Here is a 25,435-nt window from a genome sequence, read left to right as displayed (position 1 = left end):
TCCCAAACAATTGTTCCAACTGTCTTGTGTGTCCTTTGTTAATCAGCAACAATACTTTTTTATTTAATCACTAGGGGGAAGGGGAGAGAAGGGTGTACCCTGCTGCTCCCATGTCTCTTTCACTTACCCCTCTCTTTTCTCTTTCCCTATCCTCCCCCTATTCTCTCTCCAACTTTCTCCCCCAAGGCCCCCCCCTCTCCCCTGTTCTCTTCAAACATTCCCCTTTCTCCTTGTTTGTTTAAACATCTTTCTTTCCTCCCCTTCCCCCCCCCCGCCCCAACCATCTCTGTTTCAGTGTAATACTGAATTGATGTGCATCAAAATCTAGGGACTCGGCAAGTTACCTTTCCCCAGTTATGTGGTGGGGGTCACTATTAGGCATCACCACACCAGCCCCTCTTAATAAAACCAATAGGACCGACTCCAACCGGTCTGTGTCCATCCTGTACTCCAGACCACTCGCCCTGCAAAGTTGGGTGAGGCTAGCTTCAAGTGTCTGGCTTGAAACCTCATTCAAATGTCAAACATTTTCTTGTACAGACAAGCGTGTTATGTAGTATATATTGCCTCACATCAAACTCGGGAAGGATAAGTACAAAACTGTATTTTCATTTGCATTGGTCATACTTCACTCCCAAATTCATAATAAGCATGTGTGCTATAGGTGTGGAGAGGGTGCAGCGCTTATGAGAGACACTGGAACCTGCAGGGATGTGAACGAGTGCTTGTGGTCTCCTTGTTTCAACGGAGGCACCTGCTTGAATCAGGAGCCAGGGTACCTATGCTTGTGTTCAAAGTCCTTTACAGGTGAGTGCATATGTAACATCATGTACATTGAGCGTTTCACCTTCATTCTGAAAATAGATTTAGATACACAATACTCTTCAAGATGTATTTATATAGATGTATTCAAACATGTTCCATACCTCACACATCTCTGCAGTAAGGTATCCCCACTCGCATAGTATAGGCAGCACTTTGAAATGCAATCTGTCAGAGGCATTAACATTTCTTAAGTGTGTTAAATAATATATATTCGAGTACCTTCCTTCCTTAAGCAAGAGCAAATATATTTAAGCATAGGTTACATATATGAGAGAGTTTCGTTGGGTATAATTAGGAGCTGCCTCTCATGGTCTGGTTAATGATTGTGGTAGTTGATGACAGGGCTAGGTGGTGATTGTGGGAATTGATAATGATGAGGCTGGGTGGTGATTGTGGAAACTGTTGTATTGGTGATTGTAAAAGATGTATTACTGGTATTGAGAGCAAGGGAGATTACCTGGACATGTCCAGGTATGATTGTGGCATACTTCTATCACTTGACTTATTCATCACACACTGGCATTTTTGAAAACCTGACATATAAAAATCTCCAGCCTTAATCAACTAAAAAGCAGAGTAGAAAGGTTCACTATAATGACATGAATTTGCCCGCATTGTGAATATTCTTGGACCACTATGGTATTGTTAGTAGTATCGGTTGCAATACATACATATATACATGTGCATTCCTGCAACCTTTCTCACATAAGCCATTATTAAATCACTAAGAACTCTATATAACCTGACCAGGATTCGAACCCGTGACATCCAGGATCACCCCTAAACGAACACGGTACCATGACCACTGCACCATTGATCGTCTATCAGAGATCAATGGTGCGGTGGTCACGGTACCTTGTACGTTTAGGGGTGATCCTGGATATCATGGGTTCGAATCCTGGCCAGGTAATATAGAGTTCATAGTGATATATACATAAATATGAGGAAGCATTCTAAGCAGATTGCCTGCCTCAGGTGAGCACTGCGAGGTGGCTGGGGGCAGACGCACGTCATTCAGCCTCTCCTTCAGCGCCCTCATCATCGTTCTCGTCTTGTCATTGGTCATCTTGGGTAAGTAGCTTTTTGTCTCTAGTCTAGTGGCCACAGAGGTGACCATTATGTGGAAGTGTACACAGCTATTCTCTCCACAAAATGTTTCCGATATCCATCACCTTAAACTTGATGTTGAAATCAAGAAGCCATTTCTCGGATAAACTTTGCAGCTTGTCCAAGTCCTTAGACAATCTTACAATCCTCATCTATCTCGACTCATTTTTTTCATCAATGTTACATCGTTTGGAAACATCAACATGTAAAACAGCTCATGTAGTTAGGTAATTAACATAATATGAGAAATAGTGTGGGTCCCAGCAGCGATCCTTGATCGCACCACTTCTCACCCTATGCTACTCAGACTTATCACCCCCTCACTGTGAATTTGATCCCTGTCTTTTAGGTATTCTCTTACACACGTCAGTGCTTTTCTGCTTACTCCCGCCTGCCCCTCAAGTTTATGTAGTAAACTCTTGTACGGCACTGTACCAAATACTATTTGGCAGTCCAGAAATGTGCAACCTGCCCAATCTTATCTGTCTTGCCATATTTTTGTTCGCGCGGTTTTTGGCCGGTAGCGGCGAAAATCGCGCTATTTTTGCCCGCCAGCTGCAAAAATCGCATAGTTACTGGCCGCTAGCGGCGAAAATCGCGCGATTTTTGGCCGCTAGCGGCGAAATGCGCACGATTTTTGGCCGCTAGCGGCGAAATTTGCACGATTTTTGGCCGCTAGCGTCGAAAATCGCACGGTTTTTGGCCGCTAGCGGCGAAAATCGCGCTATTCTTGGCCGGTAGCGGCGAAAATCGCGATTTTTGCCCACCAGCTGCGAAAATCGCATAGTTTTCAGCCGCTAGCGGCGAAAATCGGGCGGTTTTTGGCTGGTAGCGGCGAAAATCGCGCTATTTTTGCTCGCCAGCTGCAAAAATCGCATAGTTACTGGCCGCTAGCGGCGAAAATCGCGCGATTTTTGGCCGCTAGCGGCGAAATTCGCACGATTTTTGGCCGCTAGCGGCGAAATTCGCACGATTTTTGGCCGCTAGCGGCGAAATTTGCACGATTTTTGGCCGCTAACGGCGAAAATCGCCCCATTTTTGGCCGCTGGCGGCGAAAATAGCCCCTTTTTTGGCCGCTAGCGGCGAAAATCGCGCGATTTTTGGCCGGTAGCGGCCAAAATCGCGCGATTTTTGCCCGCCAGCTGTGAAAATCGCACTGTTTTTGGCCGCTAGCGGCGAAAATCACGCGGTTTTTGGCCAGTAGCGGCAAAAATCGCCCGATTTTTGGCCGCTAGCGGTGAAAATCGCACGGTTTTTGGCCGCTAGTGGCGAAAATCGCGCTATTTTTGGCCGGTAGCGGCGAAAATCGCGCGATTTTTGCCCGCCAGCTGCGAAAATCGCATGGTTTTTGGCCGCTAGCGGCTTAAATCGCGCGATTTTTGGCTTGTAGCGGCTTAAATCGCGCGATTTTTGCCCGCCAGCTGTGAAAATCGCACGGTTTTTGGCCGCTAGCGGCGAAAATCACGCGGTTTTTGGCCGGTAGCGGCGAAAATCACGCGATTTTTGACCGCCAGCTGCGAAAATCGCACGGTTTTTGGCCGGTACCGGCGAAAATCGCGCTATTTTTGGCCGGTAGCGGCGAAAATCACGATTTTTGCCCGCCAGCTGCGAAAATCGCATGGTTTTTGGCCGCTAGCGGCGAAAATCGCGCGGTTTTTGGCCGGTAGCGGCAAAAATCGCGCTATTTTTGCCCTCCAGCTGTAAAAATCGCACGGTTTTTGGCCGCTAGCGGCGAAAATCACGCGGTTTTTTGCCGGTAGCGGCAAAAATCGCCCGATTTTTGGCCGCTAGCGGCGAAAATCGCGCGATTTTTGGCTGGTAGCGGCTTAAATCGCGCGATTTTTGCCCGCCAGCTGTGAAAATCGCACGGTTTTTGGCCGCTAGCGGCGAAAATCGCGCGGTTTTTGGCAGGTAGCGGCTTAAATCGCGCTATTTTTGCCCTCCAGCTGTAAAAATCGCACGGTTTTTGGCCGGTAGCGGCGAAATTCGCGTGATTTTTGCCCGCCAGCTGCGAAAATCGCATGGTTTTTGGCCGCTAGCGGCGAAAATCGCGCGGTTTTTGGCAGGAAGTGGCAAAATTCGCGCTATTTTTGCCCGCCAGCTGCAAAAATCGCATGGTTTCTGGCCGCTAGCGTCGAAAATAGCGCGGTTTTCGGCCGTTAGCGGCAAAAATCGCTTGATTTTTGGCCGCCAGAGGCGAAAATCGCACGGTTTTTGGCCGCTAACGGCGAAAATCGCGCTATTTTTGGCCGGTTGCGGCGAAAATCGCGATTTTTGCCCGCCAGTTGCGAAAATCGCATGGTTTTTGGCCGCTAGCGGCGAAAATCGCGCGGTTTTTGGCCGGTAGCGGCGAAAATCGCGCTATTTTTGCCCGCCAGCTACAAAAATCGCATAGTTTCTGGCCGCTAGCGGCGAAAATTGCGCGATTTTTGGCCGCTAGCGGCGAAATTCGCACGATTTTTGACCGCTAGCGGCGAAATTTGCACGATTTTTTGCCGCTAGCGTTGAAAATCGCCCCATTTTTGGCCGCTAGCGGCGAAAATAGCCCCTTTTTTGGCCGCTAGCGGCGAAAATCGGTCGATTTTTGGCAGGTAGGGGCGAAATTCGCGCAATTTTTGCCCGCCAGCTTCAAAAATCGCATGGTTTCTGGCCGCTAGCGTCGAAAATAGAGCGGTTTTCGGGCGTTAGCGGCAAAAATCGCACGGTTTTTGGCCGCCAGCTGTGAAAATTGCACGGTTTTTGGCCGCTAGCGGCGAAAATCACGCGGTTTTTGGCTGGTAACGGCAAAAATCGCCCGATTTTTGGCCGCTACCGGCGAAAATCGCGCTATTTTTGGCCTCTAGCGGCGAAAATCGCGCTATTTTTGGCCGGTAGCGGCTTTAATCGCGCGATTTTTGCCCGCCAGCTGTGAAAATCGCACGGTTTTGGCCGCTAGCGGCGAAAATCACGCGGTTTTTGGCAGGTAGCGGAAAAATTCGCGCTATTTTTGCCCGCCAGCTGCAAAAATCGAATGGTTTCTGGCCGCTAGCGTCGAAAATAGCGAGGTTTTCGGCCGTTAGCAGCAAAAATCGCTTGATTTTTGGCCGCCAGAGGCGAAAATCGCACGGTTTTTGGCCGCTAGCGGCGAAAATCGCGATTTTTGCCTGCCAGCTGCGAAAATCGCATGGTTTTTGGCCGCTAGCGGCGAAAATCGCGTTGTTTATGGCCGGTAGCGGCGAAAATCGCGCTATTTTTGGCCGGTAGCGGCGAAATTTGCACGATTTTTGGCCGTTAGCGTTAAAAAACGCCCCATTTTTGGCCGCTAGCGGCGAAAATAGCCCCTTTTTTGGCCGCTAGCGGCGAAAATCGGTCGATTTTTGGCAGGTAGCGGCGAAATTCGCGCGATTTTTGCCCGCCAGCTTCAAAAATCGCATGGTTTCTGGCCGCTAGCGTCGAAAATCACGCGGTTTTTGGCCGGTAGCGGCAAAAATCGCCCGATTTTTGGCCTCTAGCGGCGAAAATCGCACGGTTTTTGGCTGCTAGCGGCGAAAATTGCGCTATTTTTGACCGGTAGTGGCAAAAATCGCGATTTTTGCCCGCCAGCTGCGAAAATCGCATGGTTTTTGGCCGCTAGCGGCGAAATCGCGCGATTTTTGGCCGGTAGCGGCAAAAATCGCGCTATTTTTGCCCGCCAGCTGTGAAAATCGCACGGTTTTTGGCCGCTAGCGGCGAAAATCACGCGGTTTTTGGCCGGTAGCGGCAAAAATCGCCCGATTTTTGGCCGCTAGCTGCGAAAATCGCACGGTTTTTGGCCGCCAGCGGCGAAAATCGCGCTATTTTTGGCCGGTAGCGGCTTAAATCGCGCTATTTTTGCCCTCCAGCTGTGAAAATCGCACGGTTTTTGGCCGCTAGCAGCGAAAATCACGCGGTTTTTGGCCGGTAGCGGCAAAAATCGCCCGATTTTTGCCCGCCAGCTGTGAAAATCGCACGGTTTTTGGCCGCTAGCGGCGTAAATCACGCGGATTTTGGCCGGTAGCGGCGAAATTTGCGTGATTTTTGCCCGCCAGCTGCGAAAATTGCATGGTTTTTGGCCGCTAGCGGCGAAAATCGCGCGGTTTTTGGCAGGTAGCGGCAAAATTCGCGCTATTTTTGCCCGCCAGCTGCAAAAATCGCATGGTTTCTGGCCGCTAGCGTCGAAAATAGCGAAGTTTTCGGCCGTTAGCGGCAAAAATCGCTTGATTTTTGGCCGCCAGAGGCGAAAATCGCACGGATTTTGGCCGCTAGCGGCGAAAATCGCGCTATTTTTGGCCGGTAGCGGCGAAAATCGCGATTTTTGTCCGCCAGCTGCGAAAATCGCATGGTTTTTGGCCGCTAGCGGCGAAAATCGCGTTGTTTCTGGCCGCTAGCGGCGAAAATCGCGCGGTTTCTGGCCGCTAGCGGCGAAAATTGCGCGATTTTTGGCTGGTAGCGGCTTAAATCGCGCGATTTTTGCCCGCCAGCTGTGAAAATCGCACGGTTTTTGGCCGCTAGCGGCGAAAATCGCGCGGTTTTTGGCAGGTAGCGGCAAAATTCGCGCAATTTTTGCCCGCCAGCTGCAAAAATCGCATGGTTTCTGGCCGCTAGCATCGAAAATAGCGAGGTTTTCGGCCGTTAGCGGCAAAAATCGCTTGATTTTTGGCCGCCAGAGGCGAAAATCACACGGATTTTGGCCGCTAGCGGCGAAAATCGCGCTATTTTTGGCCGGTAGCGGCGAAAATCGCGATTTTTGCCCGCCAGCTGCAAAAATCGCAGTTTCTGGCCGCTAGCGGCGAAAATCGCGCGGTTTCTGGCCGCTAGCGGCGAAATTCTCACGAATTTTGGCCGCTAGAGACAAAATTTGCACGATTTTTGGCCGTTAGCGTTGAAAATCGCCCCATTTTTGGCCGCTAGCGGCGAAAATAGCCCCTTTTTTGGCCGCTAGCGGCGAAAATCGCGCGATTTTTGGCCGGTAGCGGCAAAAATCGCCCGATTTTTGGCCTCTAGCGGCGAAAATCGCACGGTTTTTGGCTGCTAGCGGCGAAAATTGCGCAATTTTTGGCCGGAATCGGCGAAAATCGCGATTTTTGCCCGCCAGCTGCGAAAATCGCATGGTTTTTGGCCGCTAGCAGCGAAAATCACGCGGTTTTTGGCCGGTAGCGGCAAAAATCGCCCGATTTTTGGCCGCTACCGGCGAAAATCGCGCGATTTTTGCCCGCTAGCGTCGAAAATTGCGCGGTTTTTGGGAGGTAGCGGCAAAATTCGCGCTATTTTTGCCCGCCAGCTGCAAAAATCGCATGGTTTCTGGCCGCTAGCATCGAAAATAGCGTGGTTTTCGGCCGTTAGCGGCAAAAATCGCTTGATTTTTGGCCGCCAGAGGCGAAAATCGCACGGTTTTTGGCCGCTAGCGGCGAAAATCACGCTATTTTTGGCCGGTAGCGGCGAAAATCGCGATTTTTGCCCGCCAGCTGCGAAAATCGCATGGTTTTTGACCGCTAGCGGCGAAAATCGCGTTGTTTTTGGCCGGTAGTGGCGAAAATCGCGCTATTTTTGCCCGCCAGCTGCAAAAATCGCATAGTTTCTGGCCGCTAGCGGCGAAAATTGCGCGATTTTTGGCCGCTAGCGGCGAAATTCGCACGATTTTTGGCCGCTAGCGGCGAAATTTGCACGATTTTTGGCCGCTAGCGTTGAAAATCGCCCCATTTTTGGCCGCTAGCAGCGAAAATAGCCCCTTTTTTGGCCGCTAGCGGCGAAAATCGCTCGATTTTTAGCAGGTAGCGGCGAAATTCGCGCGATTTTTGCCCGCCAGCTTCAAAAATCGCATGGTTTCTGGCCACTAGCGTCGAAAATAGCGCGGTTTTCGGGCGTTAGCGGCAAAAATCGCCCGATTTTTGGCTGCTAGCGGCGAAAATCGCACGGTTTTTGGCCGGTAGCGGCAAAAATCGCGCTATTTTTGGCCGGTAGCTGCGAAAATCACGATTTTTGCCCGCCAGCTGCGAAAATCGCATGGTTTTTGGCCGCTAGCGGCGAAAATCGCGCGGTTTTTGGCCGGTAAAGGCAAAAATCGCGCTATTTTTGCCCTCCAGCTGTGAAAATCGCACGGTTTTTGGCCGCTAGCGGCGAAAATCACGCGGTTTTTGGCCGGTAGCGGCAAAAATCGCCGCTAGCGTTTGCTGCTAGCGTTGCTGCTAGCGTTTTTGGCCGGTAGCGGCAAAAATCGCCCGATTTTTGGCCGCTAGCGGCGAAAATCGCGCGATTTTTGGCTGGTAGCGGCTTAAATCGCGCGATGTTTGCCCGCCAGCTGTGAAAATCGCACGGTTTTTGGCCGCTAGCGGCGAAAATCGCGCGGTTTTTGGCCGGTAGCGGCGAAATTTGGGTGATTTTTGCCCGCCAGCTGCGAAAATTGCATTGTTTTTGGCCGCTAGCGGCGAAAATCGCGCGGTTTTTGGCAGGTAGCGGCAAAATTCGCGCTATTTTTGCCCGCCAGCTGCAAAAATCGCATGGTTTCTGGCCGCTAGCGTCGAAAATAGCGAGGTTTTCGGCTGTTAGCGGCAAAAATCGCTTGATTTTTGGCCGCCAGAGACGAAAATCGCACGGATTTTGGCCGCTAGCGGCGAAAATCGCGCTATTTTTGGCCGGTAGCGGCGAAAATCGCGATTTTTGCCCGCCAGCTGCGAAAATCGCATGGTGTTTGGCCGCTAGCGGCGAAAATCGCGTTGTTTTTGGCCGGTAGCGGCAAAAATCGCGATTTTTGCCCGCCAGCTGCGAAAATCGCATGGTTTTTGGCCGCTAGCGGCGAAAATCGCGTTGTTTCTGGCCGCTAGCGGCGAAAATCGCGCGGTTTCTGGCCGCTTGCGGCGAAAATTGCGCGATTTTTGGCCGCTAGCGGCGAAATTCGCACGAATTTTGGCCGCTAGCGGCAAAATTTGCACGATTTTTGGCCGTTAGCGTTGAAAATCGCCCCATTTTTGGCCGCTAGCGGCGAAAATATCCCCCCTTTTTTGGCCGCTAGCGGCGAAAATCGCGCGATTTTTGGCAGGTAGCGGCGAAATTCGCGCGATTTTTGCCCGCCAGCTTCAAAAATCGCATGGTTTCTGGCCGCTAGCGTCGAAAATCACGCGGTTTTTGGCCGGTAGCGGCAAAAATCGCCCGATTTTCGGCCTCTAGCGGCGAAAATCGCACGGTTTTTGGCTGATAGCGGCGAAAATTGCGCTATTTTTGGCCGGTAGCGGCGAAAATCGCGATTTTTCCCCGCCAGCTGCGAAAATCGCATGGTTTTTGGCCGCTAGCGGCGAAAATCGCGCGGTTTTTGGCCGGTAGCGGCGAAAATCGCGATTTTTGCCCGCCAGCTGCGAAAATCGCATGGTTTTTGGCCGCTAGCGGCGAAAATCGCGCGGTTTTTGGCCGGTAGCGGCAAAAATCGCGCTATTTTTGCCCGCCAGCTGTGAAAATCGCACGGTTTTTGACCGGTAGCGGCAAAAATCGCGCTATTTTTGCCCGCCAGCTGTGAAAATCGCACGGTTTTTGGCCGCTAGCGGCGAAAATCACGCGGTTTTTGGCCGGTAGCGGCAAAAATCGCCCGATTTTTGGCCGCTAGCGGCGAAAATCGCGCGATTTTTGGCTGGTAGCGGCTTAAATCGCGCGATTTTTGCCCGCCAGCTGTGAAAATCGCACGGTTTTTGGCCGCTAGCGGCGAAAATCGCGCGGTTTTTGGCAGGTACCGGCAAAATTCGCGCTATTTTTGCCCGCCAGCTGCAAAAATCGCATGGTTTCTGGCCGCTAGCATCGAAAATAGCGAGGTTTTCGGCCGTTAGCGGCAAAAATCGCTTGATTTTTGGCCGCCAGAGGCGAAAATCGCACGGTTTTTGGCTGCTAGCGGCGAAAATTGCGCTATTTTTGGCCGGTAGCGGCGAAAATCGCGATTTTTGCCCGCCAGCTGCGAAAATCGCATGGTTTTTGGCCGCTAGCGGCGAAAATCGCGCGGTTTTTGGCCGGTAGCGGCGAAAATCGCGCTATTTTTGCCCGCCAGCTACAAAAATCGCATAGTTTCTGGCCGCTAGCGGCGAAAATTGCGCGATTTTTGGCCGCTAGCGGCGAAATTCGCCCGATTTTTGGCCGCTAGCGGCGAAATTTGCACGATTTTTGGCCGCTAGCGTTGAAAATCGCCCCATTTTTGGCCGCTAGCAGCAAAAATAGCCTCTTTTTTGGCCGCTAGCGGCGAAAATCGGTCGATTTTTAGCAGGCAGCGGCGAAATTCGCGCGATTTTTGCCCGCCAGCTTCAAAAATCGCATGGTTTCTGGCCACTAGCGTTGAAAATAGCGCGGTTTTCGGGCGTTAGCGGCAAAAATCGCCCGATTTTTGGCTGCTAGCGGCGAAAATCACACGGTTTTTGGCCGGTAGCGGCGAAAATCGCGCTATTTTTGGCCGGTATCTGCGAAAATCACGATTTTTGCCCGCCAGCTGCGAAAATCGCATGGTTTTTGGCCGCTAGCGGCGAAAATCGCGCGGTTTTTGGCCGGTAGCGGAAAAAATCGCGCTATTTTTGCCCTCCAGCTGTGAATATCGCACGGTTTTTGGCCGCTAGCGGCGAAAATCACGCGGTTTTTGGCCGGTAGCGGCAAAAATCGCCCGATTTTTGCCCTCTAGCTGTGAAAATCGCACGGTTTTTGGCCGCTAGCAGCGAAAATCACGCGGTTTTTGGCCGGTAGCGGCAAAAATCGCCCGATTTTTGGCCGCTAGCGGCGAAAATCGCGCGATTTTTGGCTGGTAGCGGCTTAAATCGCGCGATTTTTGCCCGCCAGCTGTGAAAATCGCACGGTTTTTGGCCGCTAGCGGCGAAAATCGCGCGGTTTTTGGCAGGAACCGGCAAAATTCGCGCTATTTTTGCCCGCCAGCTGCAAAAATCGCATGGTTTCTGGCCGCTAGCATCGAAAATAGCGAGGTTTTCGGCCGTTAGCGGCAAAAATCGCTTGATTTTTGGCCGCCAGAGGCGAAAATCGCACGGTTTTTGGCTGCTAGCGGCGAAAATTGCGCTATTTTTGGCCGGTAGCGGCGAAAATCGCGATTTTTGCCCGCCAGCTGCGAAAATCGCATGGTTTTTGGCCGCTAGCGGCGAAAATCGCGCGGTTTTTGGCCGGTAGCGGCGAAAATCGCGCTATTTTTGCCCGCCAGCTACAAAAATCGCATAGTTTCTGGCCGCTAGCGGCGAAAATTGCGCGATTTTTGGCCGCTAGCGGCGAAATTCGCACGATTTTTGGCCGCTAGCGGCGAAGTTCGCACGATTTTTGGCCGCTAGCGGCGAAATTTGCACGATTTTTGGCCGCTAGCGTTGAAAATCGCCCCATTTTTGGCCGCTAGCAGCAAAAATAGCCTCTTTTTTGGCCGCTAGCGGCGAAAATCGGTCGATTTTTAGCAGGTAGCGGCGAAATTCGCGCGATTTTTGCCCGCCAGCTTCAAAAATCGCATGGTTTCTGGCCACTAGCGTTGAAAATAGCGCGGTTTTCGGGCGTTAGCGGCAAAAATCTCCCGATTTTTGGCTGCTAGCGGCGAAAATCGCACGGTTTTTGGCCGGTAGCGGCGAAAATCGCGCTATTTTTGGCCGGTATCTGCGAAAATCACGATTTTTGCCCGCCAGCTGCGAAAATCGCATGGTTTTTGGCCGCTAGCGGCGAAAATCGCGCGGTTTTTGGCCGGTAGCGGAAAAAATCGCGCTATTTTTGCCCTCCAGCTGTGAAAATCGCACGGTTTTTGGCCGCTAGCGGCGAAAATCACGCGGTTTTTGGCCGGTAGCGGCAAAAATCGCCGCTAGCGTTTGCTGCTAGCGTTGCTGCTAGCGTTTTTGGCCGGTTGCGGCAAAAATCGCCCGATTTTTGGCCGCTAGCGGCGAAAATCGCGCGATTTTTGGCTGGTAGCGGCTTAAATCGCGCGATTTTTGCCCGCCAGCTGTGAAAATCGCACGGTTTTTGGTTGCTAGCGTTTTTGGCCGGTAGCTGCAAAAATCGCCCGATTTTTGGCCGCTAGCGGCGAAAATCGCGCGATTTTTGGCTGGTAGCGGCTTAAATCGCGCGATTTTTGCCCGCCAGCTGTGAAAATCGCACGGTTTTTGGCCGCTAGCGGCGAAAATCACGCGGTTTTTGGCCGGTAGCGGCGAAATTCGCGTGATTTTTGCACGCCAGCTGCGAAAAAAAATCGCTTTATTTTTGGCCGCCAGAGGCGAAAATAAAAATAATAAAATAAATAAAATAAATATGTTTATTCAGGTAAGGTACATACATACAAGTGATGTTACATTAATGGATTGATATATAGATAGAGCTAGTACATACAATGCCTAAAGCCACTATTACGCAATGCGTTTCGGGCAAGAAAAACATTAATATCTAGAACTTAATACTAATTGAGCATAAAGAATAAAAATTGTTGAAAACAAATACAAATAAAGATAAAAAAAAGGGGGAACATGACTGAAAAAGCAGCACAAATACAATAGGTTGACAAACAGTGTTGATTAAAAAAAAAAATAATAATAATAAAATAAAATAACAGACATGGGTTGACAATAAAGGAGTGAGGTGGGTTACAGGGAATTTATTAGGTAGTGTTTAGTTTTTATCTTAAACTGGTTGAGAGAGGTACAGTCTTTAACATGGTTGGGAAGGTCATTCCACATTCTGGGTCCCTTGATTTGTAGAGCATTTCTAGTTTGATTAAGTCGTACTCTAGGAATATCAAAACTGTATTTATTCCTGGTGTGGTGCTCATGGGTTCTGTTACAACCTTCAATGAAGCTTTTGAGGTCAGGATTGGCATTACAGTTCAGCGTTTTATATATGTATAATACACAAGAGAGAATGTGCAGTGACTTAATATCTAACATATTCAGAGATTTGAGTAAGGGTACCGAGTGATGTCTGGGGCCAGAGTTGGTTATTGTCCTAATAGCAGCTTTGTGTTGGGTAATGAGAGGACGTAAATGATTTTGGGTAGTAGAACCCCAAGCACAAATACCATAGTTGAGGTATGGATAGATGAGGGAGTAATAGAGAGTAACCACGGTTTTAAAATCACGGTTTAATCACGGTAATCACGGTTTAAAATTGCACGTTTTTTTACCGCTAGCGGCGAAAATCGCGCTATTTTTGGCCGGTAGTGGCGAAAATAGCGATTTTTGCCCGCCAGCTGCGAAAATCGCGCGGTTTCTGGCCGCTAGCGGCGAAAATTGCGCGATTTTTGGCCGCTAGCGGCGAAATTTGCACGATTTTTGGCCGTTAGCGTTGAAAATCGCCCTATTTTTGGCCGCTAGCGGCGAAAATAGCCCCTTTTTTGGCCGCTAGCGGCGAAAATCGGTCGATTTTTGGCAGGTAGCGGCGAAATTCGCGCGATTTTTGCCCGCCAGCTTCAAAAATCGCATGGTTTCTGGCCGCTAGCGTCGAATATCACGCGGTTTTTGGCCGGTAGCGGCAAAAATCGCCCGATTTTTGGCCTCTAGCGGCAAAAATCGCACGGTTTTTGGCTGCTAGCGGCGAAAATTGCGCTATTTTTGGCCGGTAGCGGCGAAAATCGCGATTTTTGCCCGCCAGCTGCGAAAATCGCATGGTTTTTGGACGCTAGCTTCGAAAATCGCGCGGTTTTTGGCCGGTAGCGGCAAAAATCGCGCTATTTTTGCCCGGCAGCTGTGAAAATCGCACGGTTTTTGACCGCTAGCGGCGATAATCACGCGGTTTTTGGCCGGTAGCGGCAAAAATCGCCCGATTTTTGGCCGCTAGCGGCGAAAATCGCACGGTTTTTGGCCGCTAGCGGCGAAAATCGCGCTATTTTTGGCCAGTAGCGGCTTAAATCGCGCGATTTAAGCCGCTACCGGCCAAAAATAGCGCGATTTTCGCCGCTGGCGGCCAAAAACCGTGCCATGTTCGCCGCTAGCGGCCAAAAATCGGGCGATTTTTGCCGCTACCGGCCAAAAACCGCGTGATTTTCGCCGCTAGCGGCGAAAATCGCGCGGTTTATGGCAGGTAGCGGCAAAATTCGCGCTATTTTTGGCCGCTAGAGGCGAAAATCGCATGGTTTTTGGCCGCTAGTGGCGAATATCGCGTTTTTTTTTGGCCGGTAGCGGCGAAAATCGCGCTATTTTTGCCCGCCAGCTGCAAAAATCGCATATTTTCTGACCGCTAGCGGCGAAAATCGCGCGGTTTTTGGCTGGTAGCGGCGAAAATCGCGCTATTTTTGCCCGCCTGCTGCAAAAATCGCATAGTTACTGGCCGCTAGCGGCGAAAATCGCGCGATTTTTGGCCGCTAGCGGCGAAATTCGCACGATTTTTGGCCGCTAGCGGCGAAATTTGCACGATTTTTGGCCGCTAACGGCGAAAATCGCCCCATTTTTGGCCGCTAGCGGCGAAAATAGCCCCATTTCTGGCCGGTAGCGGCGAAAATCGCGCGATTTTTGGCCGGTAGCGCCCTAAATCGCGCGATTTTTGCCCGCCAGCTGTGAAAATCGCACGGTTTTTGGCCGCTAGCGGCGAAAATCACGCGTTTTTTGGCCGGTAGCGGCAAAAATCGCCCGATTTTTGGCCGCTAGCGTCGAAATTTGCACGATTTTTGGCCGCTAACGGCGAAAATCGCCCCATTTTTTGCCGCCAGCGGCGAAAATCGCACGGTTTTTGGCAGCTAGCGGCGAAAATCGCGCTATGTTTGGCTAGTATCGGCGAAAATTGCGATTTTTTTGCCCGCCAGCTGCGAAAATTGCATGGTTTTGGGCCGCTAGCGGCTTAAATCGCGCGATTTTTGATCGCCAGCTCCGAAAATCGCATGGTTTTTGGCCGCTAGCGGCGAAAATCGCACGGTTTTTGGCCGCTAGCGGCGAAAATCGCGCTATTTTTGCCCGCCAGCTACAAAAATCGCATAGTTTCTGGCCGCTAGCGGGGAAAATTGCGCTATTTTTGGCCGCTAGCGGCAAAATTCGCACGATTTTTGGCCACTAGCGGCGAAAATTGCACGATTTTTGGCCGCTAGCGGCGAAAATTGACCCATTTTTGGCCGCTAGCGGCGAAAATAGCCTCTTTTTTGGCCGCTAGCGGCGAAAATCGGTCGATTTTTGGCAGGTAGCGGCGAAATTCGCGCGATTTTTGCCCGCCAGTTGTGAAAATCGCACGGTTTTTGGCCGCTAGCGGTGAAAATCACGCGGTTTTTGGCCGGTAGCGGCAAAAATCGCGATTTTTGCTCGCCAGCTGCGAAAATCGCACGTTTTTTGGCCGCTAGCGGCGAAAATTGCGCTATTTTTGGCCGGTAGCGGCGAAAATCGCGATTTTTGCCCGCCAGCTGCGAAAATCGCATGGTTTTTGGCTGCTAGCGGCTTAAATCGCGCTATTTTTGCCCGCCAGCTGTGAAAATCGCACGGTTTTTGGCCGCTAGCGGCGAAAATCACGCGGTTTTTGGCCGGTAGCGGCGAAAATCACGAGATTTTTTACCTCCAGCTGCGAAAATCGCATGGTTTTTGGCCGCTATCGGCGAAAATCGCGCGGTTTTTGGCAGGTAGCGGCGAAATTCGCGTGATTTTTGCCCGCCAGCTGCGAAAATCGCATGGTTTTTGGCCGCTAGCGGCGAAAATCGCGTTGTTTTTGGCCGGTAGCGGCGAAAATCGCGCTATTTTTGCCCGCCAGCTGCAAAAATGGCATAGTTTCTGGCCGCTAGCGGCGAAAATCGCGCGGTTTTTGGCCGGTAGCGGCGAAAATCGCGCTATTTTTGCCCGCCAGCTGCAAAAATCGCATAGTTACTGGCCGCTAGCGGCGAAAATCGCGCGATTTTTGGCCGCTAGCGAAGAAATTCGCATGATTTTTGGCCGCTAGCAGCGAAATTTGCACGATTTTTGAACGCTAACGGCGAAAATCGCTCCATTTTTGGCAGCTAGCGGCGAAAATAGCCAATTTTTTGGCCGCTAGCGGCGAAAATCGCGCGGTTTTTGGCCGGTAGCGGCGAAAATCGCGCTATTTTTGCCCGCCAGCTGCAAAAATCGCAGTTTCTGGCCGCTAGCGGCGAAAATCGCGCGGTTTTTGACCGCTAGCGGCGAAAATTGCGCGATTTTTGGCCGCTAACGGCGAAAATAGCCCCTTTTTTGGCCGCTAGCGGCGAAAATCGGTCGATTTTTGGCAGGTAGCGGCGAAATTCGCGCGATTTTTGCCCGCCAGCTTCAAAAATCGCATGGTTTTGGGCCGCTAGCGTCGAAAATCACGCGGTTTTTGGCCGGTAGCGGCAAAAATCGCCCGATTTTTGGCCTCTAGCGGCAAAAATCGCACGGTTTTAGGCTGCTAGCGGCGAAAATTGCGCTATTTTTGGCCGGTAGCGGCGAAAATCGCGATTTTTGCCCGCCAGCTGCGAAAATCGCATGGTTTTTGGACGCTAGCTTCGAAAATCGCGCGGTTTTTGGCCGGTAGCGGCAAAAATCGCGCTATTTTTGCCCGGCAGCTGTGAAAATCGCACGGTTTTTGACCGCTAGCGGCGATAATCACGCGGTTTTTGGCCGGTAGCGGCAAAAATCGCCCGATTTTTGGCCGCTAGCGGCGAAAATCGCACGGTTTTTGGCCGCTAGCGGCGAAAATCGCGCTATTTTTGGCCAGTAGCGGCTTAAATCGCGCGATTTAAGCCGCTACCGGCCAAAAATAGCGCGATTTTCGCCGCTGGCGGCCAAAAACCGTGCCATGTTCGCCGCTAGCGGCCAAAAATCGGGCGATTTTTGCCGCTACCGGCCAAAAACCGCGTGATTTTCGCCGCTAGCGGCGAAAATCGCGCGGTTTATGGCAGGTAGCGGCAAAATTCGCGCTATTTTTGGCCGCTAGAGGCGAAAATCGCATGGTTTTTGGCCGCTAGTGGCGAATATCGCGTTTTTTTTTGGCCGGTAGCGGCGAAAATCGCGCTATTTTTGCCCGCCAGCTGCAAAAATCGCATATTTTCTGACCGCTAGCGGCGAAAATCGCGCGGTTTTTGGCTGGTAGCGGCGAAAATCGCGCTATTTTTGCCCGCCTGCTGCAAAAATCGCATAGTTACTGGCCGCTAGCGGCGAAAATCGCGCGATTTTTGGCCGCTAGCGGCGAAATTCGCACGATTTTTGGCCGCTAGCGGCGAAATTTGCACGATTTTTGGCCGCTAACGGCGAAAATCGCCCCATTTTTGGCCGCTAGCGGCGAAAATAGCCCCATTTTTGGCCGGTAGCGGCGAAAATCGCGCGATTTTTGGCCGGTAGCGCCCTAAATCGCGCGATTTTTGCCCGCCAGCTGTGAAAATCGCACGGTTTTTGGCCGCTAGCGGCGAAAATCACGCGTTTTTTGGCCGGTAGCGGCAAAAATCGCCCGATTTTTGGCCGCTAACGTCGAAATTTGCACGATTTTTGGCCGCTAACGGCGAAAATCGCCCCATTTTTTGCCGCCAGCGGCGAAAATCGCACGGTTTTTGGCAGCTAGCGGCGAAAATCGCGCTATGTTTGGCTAGTATCGGCGAAAATTGCGATTTTTTGCCCGCCAGCTGCGAAAATTGCATGGTTTTGGGCCGCTAGCGGCTTAAATCGCGCGATTTTTGATCGCCAGCTCCGAAAATCGCATGGTTTTTGGCCGCTAGCGGCGAAAATCGCACGGTTTTTGGCCGCTAGCGGCGAAAATCGCGCTATTTTTGCCCGCCAGCTACAAAAATCGCATAGTTTCTGGCCGCTAGCGGGGAAAATTGCGCTATTTTTGGCCGCTAGCGGCAAAATTCGCACGATTTTTGGCCACTAGCGGCGAAAATTGCACGATTTTTGGCCGCTAGCGGCGAAAATTGACCCATTTTTGGCCGCTAGCGGCGAAAATAGCCTCTTTTTTGGCCGCTAGCGGCGAAAATCGGTCGATTTTTGGCAGGTAGCGGCGAAATTCGCGCGATTTTTGCCCGCCAGTTGTGAAAATCGCACGGTTTTTGGCCGCTAGCGGTGAAAATCACGCGGTTTTTGGCCGGTAGCGGCAAAAATCGCGATTTTTGCTCGCCAGCTGCGAAAATCGCACGTTTTTTGGCCGCTAGCGGCGAAAATTGCGCTATTTTTGGCCGGTAGCGGCGAAAATCGCGATTTTTGCCCGCCAGCTGCGAAAATCGCATGGTTTTTGGCTGCTAGCGGCTTAAATCGCGCGATTTTTGCCCGCCAGCTGTGAAAATCGCACGGTTTTTGGCCGCTAGCGGCGAAAATCACGCGGTTTTTGGCCGGTAGCGGCGAAAATCACGAGATTTTTTACCTCCAGCTGCGAAAATCGCATGGTTTTTGGCCGCTATCGGCGAAAATCGCGCGGTTTTTGGCAGGTAGCGGCGAAATTCGCGTGATTTTTGCCCGCCAGCTGCGAAAATCGCATGGTTTTTGGCCGCTAGCGGCGAAAATCGCGCTATTTTTGGCCGGTAGCGGCGAAAATCGCGATTTTTGCCCGCCAGCTGCGAAAATCGCATGGTTTTTGGCCGCTAGCGGCGAAAATCGCGTTGTTTTTGGCCGGTAGCGGCGAAAATCGCGCTATTTTTGCCCGCCAGCTACAAAAATCGCATAGTTTGTGGCCGCTAGCGGCGAAAATTGCGCTATTTTTGGCCGCTAGCGGCGAAATTCACACGATTTTTGGCCGCTAGCGGCGAAATTTGCACGATTTTTGGCCGCTAGCGTTGAAAATCGCCCCATTTTTGGCTGCTAGGGCCGAAAATAGCCCCTTTTTTGGCCGCGAGCGGCGAAAATCGGTCGATTTTTGGCAGGTAGCGGTGAAATTCGCGCGTTTTTTGCCCGCCAGCTTCAAAAATCGCATGGTTTCTGGCCGCTACCGTCGAAAATAGCGCGGTTTTCGGCCGTTAGTGGAAAAAATCGCCCGATTTTTGGCCGCCAGCGGCGAAAATCGCCCGATTTTTGGCCGCTAGCGGCGAAAATCGCACGGTTTTTGGCCGGTAGCGGCAAAAATCGCGCTATTTTTGGCCGGTAGCGGCGAAAATCGCGATTTTTGCCCACCAGCTGCAAAAATCGAATAGTTTCTGGCCAATAGCGGCGAAAATCACACGATTTTTGGCCGCTAGCGGCGAAAATCGCGCGGTTTTTGGCTGGTAGCGGCGAAAATCGCGCTATTTTTGCTCGCCAGCTGCAAAAATCGCATAGTTACTAGCCGCTAGCGGCGAAAATCGCGGGATTTTTGGCCGCTAGCGGCGAAATTTGCACGATTTTTGGCCGCTAACGGCGAAAATCGCCCCATTTTTGGCCGCTAGCGGTGAAAATAGCCCCTTTTTTGGCCGCTAGCGGCGAAAATCGCGCGATTTTTGCCCGCCAGCTACAAAAATCGCATAGTTTCTGGCCGCTAGCGGCGAAAATTGCACGATTTTTAACCGCTAGCGTTGAAAATCGCCCCATTTTTGGCCGCTAGCAGCGAAAATAGCCCTTTTTTTGGCCGCTAGCGGCGAAAATCTGTCGATTTTTGGCAGGTAGCGGCGAAATTCGCGCGATTTTTCCCGCCAGCTTTAAAAATCGCATGGTTTCTGGCCGCTAGTGTCGAAAATAGCGCGGTTTTTGGCAGGTAACGGCGAAATTCGTGTGATTTTTGCCCGCCAGCTGCAAAAATCGCATGGTTTCTGGCCGCTAGCGTCGAAAATAGCACGGTTTTCGGCCGTTAGCGGCAAAAATCGCCCGATTTTTGGCCGCTAGGGGCGAAAATCGCACGGTTTTTGGCCGCTAGCGGCGAAAATCGTGATTTTTGCCCGCCAGCTGCGAAAATCGCATGGTTTTTGGCCGCTAGCGGCGAAAATCGCGCGGTTTTTGGCTGGTAGCGGCGAAAATAGCGCTATTTTTGCTCGTCAGCTGCAAAAATCGCATAGTTACTGGCCGCTAGCGCCGAAAATCACGCGGTTTTTGGCCGGTAGCGGCGAAAATCACGCGATTTTTGCCCGCCAGCTGCGAAAATCGCATAGTTTTTGGCCGCTAGCGGCGAAAATCGCGCGGTTTTTGGCAGGTAGCGGCGAAATTCGCGTGATTTTTGCCCGCAAGCTGCGAAAATCGCATGGTTTTTGGCCGCTAGCGGCGAGAATCGCGCGGTTTTTGGCAGGTATCGGCAAAATTCGCGCTATTTTTGCCCGCCAGCTGCAAAAATCGCATGGTTTCTGGCCGCTAGCGTCGAAAATAGCGCGGTTTTCGGCCGTTAGCGGCAAAAATCGCCCGATTTTTGGCCGCTAGAGGCGAAAATCGCACGGTTTTTGGCCGCTAGCGGCGAAAATCGCGCTATTTTTGGCCGGTAGCGGCGAAAATCGCGATTTTTGCCCGCCAGCTGCGAAAATCGCATAGTTTCTGGCCGCTAGCCGGGAAAATCGCGCGGTTTTTGGCCGGTAGCGGCGAAAATCGCTCTATTTTTGCCCGCCAGCTGCAAAAATCGCATAGTTACTGGCCGCTAGCGACAAAAATCGCGCGATTTTTGGCCGCTAGTGGCGAAATTTGCACGATTTTTGGCTGCTAGTGGCGAAATTTGCACGATTTTTGGCCGCTAGCGGCGAAAATCGGTCGATTTTTGGCAAGTAGCGGCGAAATTCGTGCGATTTTTGCCCGCCAGCTGCAAAAATCGCATGGTTTCTGGCAGCTAGCGTCGAAAATAGCACGGTTTTCGGCCGTTAGCGGCAAAAATCGCCCTATTTTTGGCCGCTAGTGGCGAAAATCGCACGGTTTTTGGCCGCTAGCGGCGAAAATCGCACTATTTTTGGCCGGTAGCGGCGAAAATCGCGATTTTTGGCCGCCAGCTGCGAAAATCGCATGGTTTTTGGCCGCTAGCGGCGAAAATCGCGCGGTTTTTGGCCGGTAGCCGCGAAAATTGCGCTATTTTTGCTCGCCAGCTGCAAAAATCGCATAGTTACTGGCCGCTAGCGGCGAAAATCGCGCGATTTTTGGCCGCTAGCGGCGAAATTCGCACGATTTTTGGCCGCTAGCGGCAAAAATCGCCTTATTTTTGGCCGCTAACGGCGAAAATAGCCCCTTTTTTGGCCGCTAGCGGCGAAAATCGCGCGATTTTTGGCCGCCAGCTGTGAAAATCGCACGGTTTTTGGCCGCTAGCGGCGAAAATCACGCGATTTTTGGCCGGTAGCGGCGAAAATCACGCGATTTTTCGCCGGTAGCGGCAAAAATCGCCCGATTTTTGGCCTCTAGCGGCGAAAATCGCACGGTTTTTGGCTGCTAGCGGCGAAAATTACACCATTTTTGGCAGGTAGCGGCGAAAATCGCGATTTTTGCCCACCAGCTGCGAAAATCGCATGGTTTTTGGCCGCTAGCGGCGAAAATCGCGCGGTTTTTGGCCGGTAGCGGCGAAATTCGCACGATTTTTGGCCGCTAGCGGCGAAATTTGCACGATTTTTGGCCGCTAAACTCCAGTAGGTTCATTAGGCATTATTGTTCTTCCCTAAACCATTTCCCTAATTGGGAAGGTTTACCTTCCCATTAAACAGGTTGATGTTTGTTTACATACCTAATTTTTTTGTAGGTATTTTTAGGTGTGTAACAAGTCTTGTAATTCTTATTATTTAGAGTGTGTAATTACCTAAGTGTAGTTGTCAAGAGAAAACTGGATAATTTTCTAAGTGTCTAACCAACGGGGCTGTGGTGGATGTGAGAGCCTGCAGGCTGCTCCAAGCAACAGCCTGTTGGACCAAGCTCTCAAGTCAAGCATGGCCCCGGGCTAGACTTGGGGAGTAGAAGAACTCACAGAACCCCCATCCAGATACAATCCAGGTAGTTACAAGATGAGAGCTTCGCTTGTGATGTCCTGTCTTCCCAGTCCCCTTTGTAATATAACGCTTTGAAACTACTGCCGGTTTTGGCCTCCACCACCCCCCCCTCAATTAACTTGTTCCAACCATCTACCACTGTTTGCAAAAGATAACTTATATTTTTATTGGCACCTTTCTTTCTATAACTTGAATCTATATGCACTCTTGTCCTTGAAGTTGCAGGTTTCAAGAATTCTTTTCAGCTTTGTCGATTCCTGTTCCTATTTTGTATGTAGTGATAATTTCACCATTTATTTTCCCCTCTTATCTTCTAGGTTTGGCATATTAAACACCTCTTGCCTCTCCTCATAACTCTTGTTTTTCAGTTCCAGAAGCCATTTAGTTGCATCTCTACACTTTTTCTAGTTTATTGATATGCTTCTTGAAATATGGGCACCATTCACTGCTGCATATTCCAATTTAGGTCTCACGAAAGTCGTGAACAATTTCTTTAAAATTTCACCATCCATGCATTTAAAATTGATTCTGAAGCTTGAATGCGCATCATATGCTCCTCACACAATGTTCTTTGAGTTCCTCTGGTGAGTCTACTATTCAAAATCACTCTTAGATCTTTCTTTGTCAGAGTTGTTTAATGCCATAATTTGTAAATTGTGTGGGGCCTATTTTCTCATTGTCCACAACCCATAACGTGGAATTTATTCATATCCGAGTTTCATTTGCCAAGTGTAGCTCCATACACTTATTATGTCATGGTCATCTTGAAGGGCATGAGAGTCTTCTAAGTTTCTTTTTTTCACCTAGAAGCTTGGCATAATCATCAGCAGCCAGGGAGTAATACCTCTGTAGTCTGAGTGTGTGAGGGGGAGATGGGGGGGAATTGAGTTGACAGATATAGGGGGGGTACCACCCCTGGTAAGATCGAGGACTCATATCCTCCAAGAAAAAATAAGAGATAAATTGCCGAGTGTTTTCTTCTACTACACAATTTTTGATAATGGTTGGGCTAAATATTACCATGATCACATTAACAGTACGTCCATGAGCTGAAGCAGTGTTCAGCTTTGCTTTACACTCGGAAGGTCCAGGTTTTGATTCCAAGGCAGGACACTATACTCGTGCACGTTTCATTACTCCTGATTCCTCTGTTCACCTAGCAGTACACAAGTACCCAGGAGTTAGCTAACTGTTGTGGATTGTATCCTGGGAAAGGTCAGCTGTTGACCTAAGGGTCACCTTGGTGAGCCAATAACAGGCTTCCTGCCATCAGCAATGGGAAACCATGACAATTCTTTGTCATGACGACGTATGTCCAGTTATTAACATTTTTATGGTTTTTGATCCATTATTCTCAATAAACATACAATATTAACAAGTATATCCAAGCTGAGTGCTATAAATTCTAGTAATTTAATATGCATAGTATATCCACTATTTTTAAAATGTAAAATCTACTGTAGACATGTTAACTTCTAGATCTGCACATTGTCGGTACGTAACCTTATTCACTATCTTATATACATTGGTAAATATTAATTGAATTTATATTCCAAATTACTGCAAATTCTCCCTTTGTGTGCCTCAGCCACTAGGCTTAAGAAATTTTAAGTTTGACTTTAGTGACTTTTAACTTAAAAGTTTTCTTAATTCTTAATGGGCAGTATTTTGTGAGCAACTACCATAACATGGAGTTATAGTGGTTCTATAAGAATGTAAATCAATACGAAAAATGTTATATAACCCATTACCTTGTATTGATGTTCCATACTGTGCATCAATAACAATTTGATTGACCTTGACTGATATTTGTAATATATTTTAAACAGCCCTGGTGCTTGGGGTCTACATAGTGTACCAACGACGACGTGGCAAAATCCGGAAATCGCTAAGAGCGGCCGAGGAGTTCATAGTGTCTGCAAAAATATCCCAGGAACTCGAAAATGGAGACGCTCATGATGGTGACAATGCTGAAATCCAAATGACTTGCAGTTTAAAAGCTCACAATCAGTCACCAGTGACCAAGGACACCAAACTGGCTGGTTGGTATCATCGGATAAGCAATAATTTGCATACAAGAATGTTGCCACCTCAGTTTTTCTGGGATACTGGGGATGTGAGGGTGTTCCCGTTCTCTGGGATACTGAATGTATGAGGGTATTCTGCCTTTCCTCAGGAATAATGCCAATATGAGTGTCTTTCCTATCTCTTTTAGACGACTTACCACCATTGTGCTGTACCTTGATATGAATTCTAGTGTCGTATTAGTGTCTTCAAATAATTATATATATACAGTATATAATATATACATATATTTTTGATATACAGTACAGTATATAGATTTCTTGTAATAAGATTCATATACATGCCTTGGCTCCCATGTACAAGTTTAAATTTGGCAAATTCGGCATTTGTCAAGCTGATATATATGGTAACTATAACAACCTTTGCTTTAAGAAAAGCTTGCTTTGCCTGCTTTTCTTCATTTTCGTTTTGGAATTCGTAATTTCTGATTACAGTGTACACTGCTCCAGCCCTGTCATTAGTAGGGACAGCAGATCCACTAGTGTAATTTTGATCCAGTTCATTTCCTATCTCTTTATTAATTTCATCAAGATGTATGTCTCATTTCTTGAGGTAATATGCTGGACTTCTTACCTGACAGCTCACATATTTGAATCTTATATAGTACTTACTCTCAGGGAGGTGACATCCTTGCAGGCTTGTCAGCCAACTCGGTGCTTGCTCAAGCAGATACAGTTCTTCGAGAAAACATATTTGATCGATCTTGCCACTTTGAGCTTTTTCTTTTTCCTCCAATAATTAGTGCAGACCACACTGTTTTCTTGCCAATGTTGTTGTACTGGGAGAAGGTCTAGCAATCTTAATAGTAGTCAGAACATTCATTTCCTTGATCCTCCTCTTTAATGCTTGAGTGACTTGGTTCTTGTAGATTCAATGTTTTGATTATTTTGGTAATCCAAGAATTATTCTCGTGGCTTCATTTTGTATGCTTTTGACTTTTATGTCATTTGAAGGGTTGGTGCATAACACTGTTGTTGTTGTTTAAGATTCAGCTACTCGGAACAAAAAGTTCCAAGTAGCATGGGCTATGGTGAGCCCATAGTGGCTCAACATACCTGGTACAGGAGCAAGGCTGTGCATAATACTGGCACGACATAGTCTATGACGAATCGTATGTGCACTTTAAATTGCTTATACATATGGTAAACTGAGGTCCCAGGGCACTCCACATGATTGTTTCCAACATCCTTCTATCCCAGCAAGATATTGGATAAAATCCAACAGGTCTGGATTCCATTTATGGTGACCCTGTTTCCTTTTAAACAACTATGCCTTAACACAATTTAAAATATTCCCTTTAATACCATGCACTTCTCTCATCCTGATACTGAGGAACAGTATCAGACTTTAACTCAAGTCTAAGTATGTAATTTGTTTTGTATCGAGGTCACCCAGAGGTTGAACTACTGACCCTTACCAGGATGCAACCCCACAACAGTTGCCTAACTCGCCAGTACCAATATACTAGTAGGTGAATGGAGGTATCAGGTGAAAGGAAACATGCCCAGCTATTTCTGTCCTACCCAGGGATCTAACCCCAGATCCTCAATTGTGAGTTGAGAATGTAGCCAACTGGACTACACATTCAACTCCTCCTGGTAGACTGGAAATTAATTTGAGTACTGTATTTCAATTATATTAAATATGAACAGCGATACTGTGAATCCTTTTTAATGATTTTCAAAATATGTACTAAAG

At 49.4% G+C, this 25,435-nt stretch overlaps 1 protein-coding gene across 1 annotated transcript in view; it reads left to right on the top strand.

Annotated features, from left to right (window-relative positions):
• Positions 1–25,435, top strand: part of LOC123759432 (putative neural-cadherin 2) — a gene marked incomplete in the record, with an annotated part of 421,093 nt that overhangs the window by 392,735 nt on the left and 2,923 nt on the right. Inside the window, 3 exon segments of the mRNA XM_069335240.1 lie at positions 665–807; positions 1,801–1,896; positions 23,482–23,694. Coding sequence (XP_069191341.1) covers positions 665–807; positions 1,801–1,896; positions 23,482–23,694 — 452 coding nt within the window.

Source organism: Procambarus clarkii, chromosome 32 (assembly GCF_040958095.1).
Source record: "Procambarus clarkii isolate CNS0578487 chromosome 32, FALCON_Pclarkii_2.0, whole genome shotgun sequence".
Lineage (NCBI taxonomy): Eukaryota > Metazoa > Arthropoda > Malacostraca > Decapoda > Cambaridae > Procambarus > Procambarus clarkii.
The sequence above is the reverse complement of the archived record's forward strand: the minus strand, read 5'-3'. Positions and strand labels throughout refer to the sequence as shown.